At 41.4% G+C, this 12,212-nt stretch overlaps 1 protein-coding gene across 1 annotated transcript in view; it reads left to right on the top strand.

Annotated features, from left to right (window-relative positions):
* Positions 1-12,212, top strand: part of RNF157 (ring finger protein 157) — a 120,481-nt gene that overhangs the window by 82,673 nt on the left and 25,596 nt on the right. The window contains exons 4-10 of the mRNA XM_054975222.1: positions 335-481; positions 2,707-2,824; positions 3,887-3,953; positions 4,943-4,986; positions 6,128-6,175; positions 6,664-6,735; positions 9,908-10,067. Of these exons, the coding sequence (XP_054831197.1) occupies positions 335-481; positions 2,707-2,824; positions 3,887-3,953; positions 4,943-4,986; positions 6,128-6,175; positions 6,664-6,735; positions 9,908-10,067 (656 nt within the window). The remainder of the gene's footprint in view (positions 1-334; positions 482-2,706; positions 2,825-3,886; positions 3,954-4,942; positions 4,987-6,127; positions 6,176-6,663; positions 6,736-9,907; positions 10,068-12,212) is intronic.

The raw sequence follows: 12,212 nt of genomic DNA, 5'->3' as shown, positions 1-12,212 counted from the left end.
CTCCAGGCCAACCAATCTTTATGCCCCATCGAAAATGAGGTATAAGTCTTCAGATTCATAGAACCTTCTAAAATGGCTTTGGGACTTTTGTTCCTCCTTTCTCATGGAAATACCACTATACTATCTGTACCGTACTATCAGACCTTGAAATCCCAACTAAGCTAGTTTAAGTTCTTTCCAACAGCAGTTATTACTTTCTTAAGGTACAAAATCATCTGCTTTCATCCTTAGCAGAATAAAGATGTCATGTCATATCACTGCTTGGAGAGCCTTGGCTGCTTTCATTTTCTGGAAATCCTAGATTAATATTTTTGACTATGTCTCAATCTACTAGATGCACGGAGGAAGTTAAGACTCCAGGAGAGGAAGTCAGCAAAGCAAAAATCCATTACAATGTGGAGTTTACATTTGACACGGATGCACGAGTGGCTATAACAATCTATTATCAGGCTACGGAGGAATTCCAAAATGGAACAGTAAGGTAAGAAGAATGCTGCAGAAAAGAATATTCACATCCAGTAAAATCTTTAAAAACTGAGGGCCAGATTGGATAATATTCTGTCCTATGCAAGGTACAAAATAGGTAAGAGCAGGGCTTTTTTTCAGCTGGAACGCAGGGGAACGGAGTTCCGGAACATCTTGAAAATGGTCACATGGCTGGTGGCCCCGCCCCTTGATCTCCAGACAGAGGGGAGCTTAGATTGCCCTCTGCGCTGCTCGGCAAGCTGTTGTTTTCTCCCACTCCCCACCACAAGTAAACCCAGGGCTCATTTCGAGGGGGAATGCACAGGAACTCAGTTCCGGCAGTTCCCCAAAGAGGTCACATGTCAGGTGGGCCCGCCCACCTGACTCTCGGCCATTTTGGCCTGGATTGGGGCCGAAACAGCCTGGATCGAGCCTCTGACAGGTGGTGGATCACTCTCCCACTCAGCAGCAGCCCGATCTTGACCATTTTGTGGCCATTTTCAGCCCCTTTTTGCCATTTTGGGCCAATTTTGGCCCTGAATGGCCAGGATTGGGTCCAAGACAGCCAGAACAGGTGATGTCAGGGGGTGTGGCATATGCCAATCAGTTATACTAATGACACCCTTCCAGTGATGGCAAGAGGCGTGGCATATGCTAATGAGTTATGCTAATGAGTTCCTCCAGCTCTTTTTCTATGCAATGACCCCTGAATACCTGAGAATGACCCAATGATGACTTTCATACCATTATATCTGAAGACACACTGCGAAGGTGAAGAGTGCACTTCTGTATTCAGGGCACCCTGGAAATAACAGAAAGAAAACTTTTTTAAAGAGCTTACTAGGAGGCAAGGAGGGAAAGTAGTCTTGCTGGTGTTTGCCAGTCGTTTTTAGTTTGTAAAGGACAATCTGAGCACGTTCACATATGGATGCTGCAGCTGGAGAGCACTTTTAGTTTCTAAAATGCGACTACTAATAAAACTATAGTTAAAAGGTTAATAGATGACACAGTTATTTGTCTGCCTGGGTAGGAAAGGGGGAGTATGTCCCTAGTTGTTTTCAATAAATTCCAGTGTTGCATTCAACTGTATTCTCAAACCACAATTATGGTAGTTTTCTTTCTGGAAGAAAATTGCATTTATCCCAGCAACCAGATACTTTGGATTAAGCACTGGGAAAAATGCCATTTCCTTTCAACAGGAGTACTACTTTTTAGAAAAGATACCTTGATTTAAACAATTGCACATTCCAGAAATGAAATAAATCTGCCAATGGCCTGAATGCAAAGAGGTCAAAAATAGTTCAATTAATTCCAAAGTTGGGCAAAGATAGAATATTTCAGCTATCTATGACATAGCAAATGTCAGCTAGCAGAAAGTTCAGAGGCATGCTGTTTAACCATAGTTTACAGCTTGCTTTGTCTGTAACAATAATACTAGGTGGGTGGGGTGCTGAACAGCTAGGGCTGTAAATGCTGTTGGTTCGGGCAAGGAGTCGATCATGTGTGCAAACGGGTCTGGCAAAGCAAAGACAGCTGAGAAATGGAAGGAAAGAGCAAAACCAGATAACATGTTCATACACGGGGTAGTTCAGACAGTGTAAACAGCAACTCAAAATAAGATGGTTTGTTGCAAAGTAACAGAATCATGATGAGCTATCCCTGCAGGGAGAAGGAATCTCATCAGACACCACAAGGCAACAACCATCAAACTTGCTTTCTTCAGTCAGATAATCTCAACAGCATTTGTAACGGTTTGAACTGTGGAGACTCAGACCTGCTAATCCAGGTTGGCTTCTAGCTCTGTCAAGGCAGAATTCAGCCCAGAATAGCTTTTGATAGCATATGCAGAATTCAGATGGAATAGCTTTTGGTGTGTCCCTGCTGATGCTCAAATTGCATATCAGAAGCCAATGGGAGCTGAATTATCCAGGTGTCATCCGAATGGAGACTAGCTGCCTCACTATAGGCTGATGTTTCTAGAAGCTGGCATCAGCCCTGAGGATACCTTCTTGAGTAGGACACACTAGAGAACTTTTCGTAAAAGGTTTTGTATTCTAGGTGTCAGAGGCCATCTTTGTTAGTAGATAAGAAATAGCCTTGAAATGTAGACTGTTCATTGGAGATAAAAATCTGGTATTCTGCATGGAGGAAGAACATTTTCTTAAGTGTTTATGGGGCAGAACGAAATAATAATCTTCTGTTTTGAGACTGTTCACTCTGTCTCCATTCTTTCCATGGCAGCTACATCCCCAAAGACAACAGTTTACAGTCTGAGACTGTCCGTTATAAACGAGGGGTGTGCCAGCAATTCTGCCTGCCCTCTCATACAGTTGATCCCTCAGAATGGACAGAAGAGGAGGTAAGGCTTTGGGAGGAAAGGAAGGAAATTAAAGGGGCCATCACCTCATTAATTCTAATGCAACAAGCTATCACCATATGGGAACTTAGGAGTTTTGTCTAGGAATGGTACATCTCATGGCCATTTCCACACGTCCTTAAAGTGATGGCTCACTCAGTAAATGCTGCTGGCTTTTCCCCTTCACTCCACATATCTCTGATTTCAAAATGGTATCTCGCTATTTGGCTTCCGTTTTATTGGCGCCTTTTCGGGGACTACAGGAAAGTGTTCTCAGAAAAGGTGTCAAAAAAACCAGAAGCCAAATAGCCTGCTACTGTGGAGACGTGTGAAGTGAAGGGGGAAAGCCGGCAGTGTTCGGTGAGTGGGCCGTCCCTTTAAAGACGTGTGGAAACGGCCCATATTAAAGTGGGAAATAACGCACATTTACCTTTTAAAACTTATTGTACAGTGGTTAATTACTTTCAATGGTACAAAATCCTGTTCTGGAGGACTCGGTGTGGTTTTTGTTACAGCTGGTGTTTTGGACCATATGGAGTAGGTGGTTGAGAGTAAAAGGAAAAGGAGTATTTCCTTATAAAGTATGTAGGAGGACACTGAGCATGAAGAGGAAGCTAAACTTCAGCTTCTTATTTCATCTCAGAGATTGCATAGGCCCTCTGAGAGGCCTGGGGTGGTGGTAGCCACTAGTCCTGACATAGAACGCTCAGTTCTTTCAAGCTGCTTTCTGCTGCATTAATATCTTTCACAGAGGTGCTCAGAAGGCACAAATGGGACTCAGAGGAGCTTTTTATGTTACACATTTTACAAGTTGGAAGGAACTGTTCTAAAGCTTAATATTCTTTGGGTAGTAGGCATTTTCTTCAGAAATTCTTCTATAGCTAGGAAATTCTGAAAATGTCCATGCAGTTGCATAAGTGCAAGTCCTTTTGGAGTAGGCATGTCTTTGGCAGTTGTTGGGCCATGTCCCTGGCATATGTAGACAAATCACTAAGACTGTGTTGGTTGAATAGTTCGTATTTCTTCAAGTTTGCTTGACTTTTCTTTCCTCTTTGCTCATTGCAGCTGAGCTTTGATCTAGACCGTGAAGTGTATCCCATGGTGGTACTTGCAGTGGTCGACGAGGGCGATGGTAAGCAAATGGCTTGTCTGCAAGTTGTCACTTGCAGCACAGCTTTTGTTTACTGAACCAGATTCTAAGTATGCATCAACTACCCTGTTAGTTAATATTTTGGGGGATGTAATGTAGCTTGGTGGCTTAAAGAATGATCAGGATAACTCTCCCTTCAGTCTCTCCTCTGACATGAATTCATTAGGCGTCCTTAGGCAATCCACATTCTCTCAGCTTGCAATATTGTCTTACTGGTACTGGCCTATCTTACAATGCTGTTGTAAGGATTACTATCACAATACAGAGATCACGAGAACAGTAGCAAAAAGAAACAATTGTGATATACTAACGATATACTAGGAGCAGTACCCGACGTTTGTGCTAGTGATATTTGAATGGAAGCTTCTGAATGGTGGGATTTCCGTTGGTGTGATAACCATCTTTGATAAAGATACGGAAACGGGATCCTCCAAACGAACCGGTCAGCCCGTTAGATGGTCTGTTCCAACCTGCATATATTTGGACCTATACTTGAATGAAGATCCTATGAACTGATTTGAGTTTCTTATAAATGGTTTATGAACTTGAGAGATGCTATACTTTTCATAGTGAATACCATCATTGTTATTATGCACTAGCACTTTATGTATAGGTCTGTATATGAAGACTGTGTGTACTGATACAAATTGAATGGCAATTTGAATTATGAATTACCAATATAAATAGTCTTGCGTTTTTCAAATCTTTATTTCATTAGTATATCACGGTTGCAAGGATTACAAGAAGATAATGTTTGTGGAGCACTTTGAAAGTGGTTTATCAATGCTTAGTAGGAGCAGCAGCATACAAATATACTACAAAAACTGTCTCTAATGAGTGATTGGTGCATGTTTTAATTACGTTTTGCCAATTTAAACCACTCAAGAAGTTGGACACTTGCAGTGGAAGCACATCTGTGTCGCCCTCCTGTACGAACACTTTTCGTCTCAACCTATTTTCTTGTCTTGCAGAGCATATGGGTCACTGTCACGTGCTGTTGGCTACTTTTGAGAAGGTGAGTTTTGTCTTCCTGCTGATATTTTGTCCTTTGTGCACTGTATATGGTTCCAGCTTATAGACATGGACAATGAGCTTGCTCTGGGAGCACTCTGATAACAAGGTAGACTCACTCACAGACCGGCAGGCAGGGCCCACTTTACCTAGAATTAATTTCCATTGGACAGTGGCTGTGATGGGACTGTACTGTCACTAAGGCTCTGAAACTAGGGCTTGAAAACTTGCTCTCTAATCAGTACCTCTAGAGTCTTTCCCAGACTACTAGTCACCCCATCCAGGCAAGCAACCAGTATGAGGAAGAAGGACCCAGACCTCCAGCTTGTTTCAGCAATGTCTGTGAAGTGGCCCTGGTTCTTGGAGGCACAAATCAGTGTTGGCCTCCTTGGTAGAAGAAGAAAAGAAATGAAGCCTGACTGATAAAACAAATCAGGTCCAAGGAATTGAGGGCTGGAGCTCAGAACCAGATGCAGAATGAGAGCTTGCCCTGAGCAGCTGAAGATATCCAGATGGTGGCATTTTTTGAACATTGGCTAGATCCTCTGATGCACTGTAGATGCGTTATCTCTGCATGTAGAATGTCTTGTTGTGTTTCCTACTTATAAGATTCAAGCATCAAAGAAAAGGCCATTAGCTTTCCAAGAGGTGTCTAATGAATTAGTTGCTATGATGCTGTTATATTCCTGGCAGAATCAATCAAAAACAGCTTCTTACAACCAAGAATGTTTGCATTAAATTAATTGACATTCATGTATTCTCTCCCACTCCCAAGTAGCTATTCATGATCTTATATGCATGTCAAGCAAATACAAAGATATTTACATAACTGAACATTGAAACAAATATTATGAACTCCAGACTGCATTGAACTATAATGCTCCTTCGTAAGAACTAGAATAGTGAAAAAAAAATCTGGGTAGGTGAAGGGGGCTTCACTCTTGGAAAATTCTGAAGCACAAGGCACACCTTGAATTGAATTGTAAAGAGGAACTACGTAGTATCCTCTTGCACAGATAATGGTACTTTTACCTTTAAGCCGTCATGGTTTGGATGAATTCTGTTTCATCTCAGATTTTTCTTCAAAGCTGCTTTTGAGTATTAGTGATATCAGTACTCTGATCAAGTCTTTTTCTCTCTGTCAGCATGCTGATGGAAGCTTTTGTGTAAAACCCCTAAAACAGAAGCAAGTGGTGAGTATTATGTGGTTCGCGTTGCTCAGTACAGGCGTTCTCCTTGGTTACTCATCCTGGGAAGGTACCTGGGAGGGGGAACCATAACACCAATGTAATGGTGGGATCAATGATTTATGGTCCTTTCAGGCCATTTTCTCTCTTCTACAACCTGTTGCAAACAGTGTTAGAGAAAGGGAAGGTGAGCTTATGGACAAAGGTGACACACAAGCCAAGGAAGCTTCCATTAAAATCAATGAAGGTACCATATCATAGGTATAATGGAGGAATTCTTGTAACTAGAGCCATACAGACAGTTCCTCACAACATGGGAACAGTGTATGTTCATGTGGGCTGAAGGTGATAGTCATCTTTTGATGAAGGAAATATAGCACAGGAAGAAGGAAATTGTTTACTAATGAGGTTGTTTGTAGAGTGTATTCCTGGATATGGCCATATTTCAGCTTCTGCTTTCTTTTACAACCTGTATTAATTTTTTTTTTACACAGGTGGATGGTGTGAGCTACCTACTTCAGGAAATCTATGGCATAGAAAACAAATACAACACACAGGATTCCAAGGTAAAAAAATGAATTTGAAGACACGGATAAACTATCCAGGCCCAACAAGGCATTTATAAATGAAAAGCTAAGAGTCTGCAATTTGGACTGGAAGAATGCTTCATGCTTTGCCTGTTGGCCTTTCCCCCACTCAAGATGCCCTCTAACTTCACCATCCCTTGGTGTTCTTGTTTCCCAAGTGATTACAATGATAATATAATCTCTTGGGCAATGATAATGATTATAATGAAAACCTTGGGTGAGGAGAAGCAGCTGAGGAGACTATTTTGAGCAGAAAAACAGCATGCAGAGGGAGGGGTTAAAAATCCACCTTCTCCCTCCCGCCTCTATACAAAATCATATCCTCCAAAGATTGCTTTCCATTAAAAAAATTGTTGGAGGTCTTCTTTATACATGTTTGTGTCCATGTGTTAGAGAATAGGAATTAGGTCTTGTTGGCAACCTTCAGATTATTTTCCTTGTTTAGTTTTCTGTGTGTATACACTGTATGGAGACGTGTATCCTACATACAAGTCTATGTGAATATGGCCCACTTTATAATTTGAGTCCAAATGCACACTAGGATAGCATAGGCATAAAATAGCACTCAGTAGAGGAGCTAATAGTTCAGTGTGACCCATCCTTTATGGCTATTAATTTGTTCTGCTTATCGTGTCTCACGGTGCACTTTCCTTGATTAGTTCTGATTCTATATTTATCCTACTCTACCCTTCTGTCTACAGTTGGGAATAGTCCTCTCCTATTCTGACTGGATTGATTCCTCATTAATTAGTTGCTGTTTCTAACCAGCCTCTGTTTGTAATGTCTCTTTGCTCGCACTTTTCTGTTGGTTGTAACTTTGAGTATACATATATTGATGATGGATGTACATTGTGGACATCGGGTGAAATGAGCACTGAATTGTGAATGGTCATACTGGAATAAATGTTTTTAGTCTTTAAGGTGACACTGGATTTCTGCCCTATTACCTGAATGAAAAAGCTCTCCTGAATAATTCAGTTTTGCATAGTTTGCTGAAAGCTAAGAGAGTGAGAGCTTTCCTGACATACTAGACAGGCCATTCCATAAGTTGGAGGCTACTGCAGAGAAAGGGCATGTATGGGCAGTTGTAGATTTTGCCTAACTGGAGAGTGGCATCTATAGAAGGCCTTGTTCAGATGAGTGAAGCTGCCATGGTGGAGCATAGGGGGCAAAGTTGCACAGATATGAGGGCCAAGGCCATGAAAGGCTTTGTATGTGATAGTCAAAACCTTGAAGTGAGCCTAGGTAGCCAGTGGAATGACTGCAGAATGGGAGTAATATGCATGCTGTATCTAGCTTCTGAAAGTAAATGAGCTTCTGCACTATCTGGAGTATCTGAGTTGACTTTGAGGAAGACCTATTTAGAGTGCATTACAGAAGTCTAGATGTTACCGTGGTATGAATCCAGGTGGCCAGATCAGCCATGTCAGGGTAGGGGGTAATTTTCCTGGCTAGTCTGAGTTGGGAGAAGGACTTTTTTGCACTGCATTTACTTGCTTCTCTAGCAGCAGTGCTGGATCTGTTAACCCCTAGGCTCTTAATTGAGTCACCCAGGATCACTGAATCCCATCAAAGGTGGGGAGCACAATGTCCTTCAAGATCTTTGCCTTTCCAACTAGCATCACTTCCATCTCAATTGGGATCAATTTCAATTTGTTAACTTTCAGCCATTTGACCACAGCTGTCAAGCAGCAAGTCAGTATCTCTACTGCATTGGATAGCGAGATATAGACTTGTGTATCATCTATATATTGATGGCATCCAATTCCATAGCTACGAATGACTTATCCTAAGCTTTACATAGAAGTTGGTGAAGCTCTTCCACAAGCATAGAAAGAATAATAAGAATTCAGATATTAAGGGAAATAATACAAGCTGTTGGCCTGGAGATCAGCAAACTGGACTAGTCATAACAACAATGCAGATGCAGAATCCAGGTATAGATCCATTTCCCAAGGCAGGGATCCAAACATCTTGGTAAAAAATAAACTAGAATGTAATTTAAGAGTAACAGTAGCAGTACATGCATCCAGAAGGAGTACTTTAGTAGTTGCACAAAGCATGATTTCATGTTCTCCAGCAACAACACCCAAGCAATGCATTGACAGGAAGGAGAAGCAAGGAACATGTAATATGTCCCAACTAGAAGCTTCTGTAAAAACACAGGGGAAGGGCAGCAAGAACATAAGGAAAATTTGGGGAAAGTTTCTGGCCCCATTTATAGTGTCTTTTTAAAACCCAGATTTAGAAAGAAAAAGGGGAGGCAGGTGAGCAGCCAGATTGGTAAACTGGAAGGGAAGGGGGTAACTCTTGGAAAAACATTCAGATAAGGAAGGGGAATGAAGAGGTGGAGCACTTTTAGGGAGTGTGTGTGGAGGCTGAGTTTTTGGAGCGATTCAGCAAAACACACAAAAAGTGAGAGAACAGAAACATAGCTGCATATTACAGCCAGCTGAATCTGCTTTGGACAGTTTAGTATTAGTGATGGGAACTCTCCTCCCTTCAGAATCAAGCAATGCTTATCAGTCACAAATTATATGAGCCAGAAGCTATGGGCAGGTATACAGAATATAGACACTACAAAATCTCCTTGGGAGTGAGGCACTAGTGCTTTGACTTGTATTCTTCAGAAGTTTAAGTTTTAACCCAACAAAACCTTCACAGTCTGGGATGTGTGTCTTCCGCAGTTCTGTATGCCTGGAATATTGCATAGAACAGTTCTGTATATTTCAGTTTTCATTATTAAAAAAGATAATTCTTTTCCCTCATGATTATGAAAGACTGTTTGTGTGTGTGTGTGTGTGTGTGAGAGAGAGAGAGAGAGAGAGAGACTGTCCTGCATGGGCTCTGATCACCAGTGAAGATCTGCTTGCAGCAAAAAGATTCCAAAGTAAGCAAGACGTAAGATATGTGGTCTAGAATAATAAAAAAAATTAAATAACTTGATGTAAAATAAGAAGCTTTTCATGTCAGTGATCTCACCTTTCTGTATGTAAACTGCCTTGAGTACATACAGTAAGTAAAAACCATGTGACACCTATTATCTATGTATTTATACTTCTCAAGTTTTACAGCTTCCCCTTCCCCTCCTCAATAAAAAGAAAACTGGTTTGGTAAACGAGCTGGCATTTTTCTTTGATTTCTTATCCAGGTGGCAGAGGATGAGGTGAGTGACAATAGCGCGGAATGTGTGGTTTGCCTCTCAGACGTCCGGGATACCCTGATCTTACCGTGCCGCCATCTTTGCCTCTGCAATACTTGTGCTGACACTCTGCGTTATCAAGCTAACAACTGCCCCATCTGCAGGTTGCGTAAGTCCTTGTCTTCTTTTATGCCTTGATCTTGACTAAAGTAGGTAGCCGCCTCTTCTTTGGAAAATCAGTGACCATCCTCTTTGAGCCTTTAGTTTGGGGCAATTAACATAGCACACTGAACACACGTAAAATTATCACTGCTTACCTTTGGAGATAAAGAGTTACTAGCAGGCCTTTCAAGATCTGGTTGATCTGTTCTTTGATGAGCTTGGCAAGGAACAAAAAAACCAAGTGGTGCAAGGGGGAAAGTAGTTTTATTCTAATATACTGACTGTACACATTTCGCTGATGCTTCTTCAGAGAGTCTGTAAACATATCAATAAAATGTATGACAGTAAAAATAGAATTAAAAAACACACTAAAAGACAGTTCATACTGAGCATGTACAGAGTGTAAAGATATTCCAGAATCACAAAGCCACAGAAGTTACAATTATATCACATGTGTAATACTAAGATGTTAACATTAGGGATGTGCACTGAAAAAAATTCTGTCAGTTTTGGATTCGGGGTTTCTGAAGGAACTATGTACTGTTATTGTTTTATTCTGAATGGGGCATTGCTAACTCAGATCTAATCCAGTTTGTTTCCCCCTGTTATCATGAGTTTCAGCCCTGTTCTCTGCAATGAGGGCTTCCAGGCTCTTTGGAGCAGCTGTTTTTGCACTTAATGGCACTAAAATCGTACCAAACACATTCCTCCCTCTAAACCATTGATCCACCAAGTTTTTCCTCAGTTACACTACATGCACACACACATAAAACAATGGACCCTGAAGAAGATGAATATTGGCAGGTGCCCGCTATGGTGGGGAACTGGCTGACAAAGGAGTAACAGGGTAGCAGAGGCATTAAAAACAATCCTGCTTTACATTCACTTTTTTCTTTTTCTACAGTTTCCATAAATTATTACCGTTACATCCTACTATTGCCTGTTGGTGCCAAGTTTCCTTGTGCTTTGCAGTTTTGTTTCTACAATGAGGGGTGTTCTTGCATTAATCACCTCCAACCTCCATCATCCAAGTGCAGGCAGGCAGGCAGGCAGGCAGGCAGGCAGGCAAGCAACATGATTGTCTACATCCTGCCCCCCTACCTGTTCTGCTGCCATGCAGGCCCAGTTCCTACCTGCCTGCTGCTGCTGTCACCCGTGCAAAGTAAGAACCAAACTGAAACAAAACACACAAACTTCGGGTGGGAGGGTGTTGTTACAATTTGGTTTCCCAGATTTGGTTCACCATTCCAGAAGCTGCTTTAATGAAACTAAACAACAGTTTTCGGGTGTATTTCCAGCTCATTTGTTTTGTTTTACATACCCCTTAAAGCACTATTATATGCAACAGTAAAAAAAAATGTATATACAAGTTGGATAAGTGACTGAACTGTATAATAATATGAGGTGCTTTCCACGGCAGCAGTTTCTTTGAAAGTGAACTAAGCTGGTCTGACTCAGTCTTTTATCTCATATGAGACACTGCAAGACTCTCGCTGTGCTATAGCACAGGGGTTAAGTGGTTCAGCTGCGAATCAGCACTCTACTGGTTCGAATCCCACTACTGCCATGAGCTCAGTAGGTGGCCTTGGGTAAGCCACTCCTCTCAGCCCCAGCTCCCCAGCTGTATTGTGGGGGGTGATAGTAACACTAACATTTTCCACTGCTCTGGGTGAGGCACTAATCAGTCTAGAAAGTGGTATATAAGTACAGTTATTATTATCTAACCTGTGAGATACCAAAGTTCTCAGTTTGAGAATCAGGTCAGCTTCTTTTTAAAAAAATAATGGTTTGTCCCTCTGGCTTTCAGATTTAAAAACAGCCCAGAACGTCAATCTGTTGAGCCATGGGTGTCCTCTAGAAAGTGCTGAACCAGAGAGGCACCTGTTTTTTTTGAGATCAGATTACTTGAATATATAAAAACTTTTTAAAACTGTTGTATATAATATTGTTTTAAGGTCCATGTGAACATCTTAGTCTTGCACCTGTGATATATTTGTACATTCTGTGGCTTTGTGATTCTGGATATATCTTTACACTCTGCACATGCTTAGCATTAAAGTCCTTTATTGTATTTTTTAGTCCTACTTTTAATGGCATATGTTTTATTGAAATGTTTACAGAACACCCGCCCCCCCCCCAAAGCATCAGTGAA

The sequence above is a fragment of the Eublepharis macularius genome, chromosome 4, assembly GCF_028583425.1.
Source record: "Eublepharis macularius isolate TG4126 chromosome 4, MPM_Emac_v1.0, whole genome shotgun sequence".
Lineage (NCBI taxonomy): Eukaryota > Metazoa > Chordata > Lepidosauria > Squamata > Eublepharidae > Eublepharis > Eublepharis macularius.
This window is presented reverse-complemented; position numbering and strand designations above follow the sequence as displayed.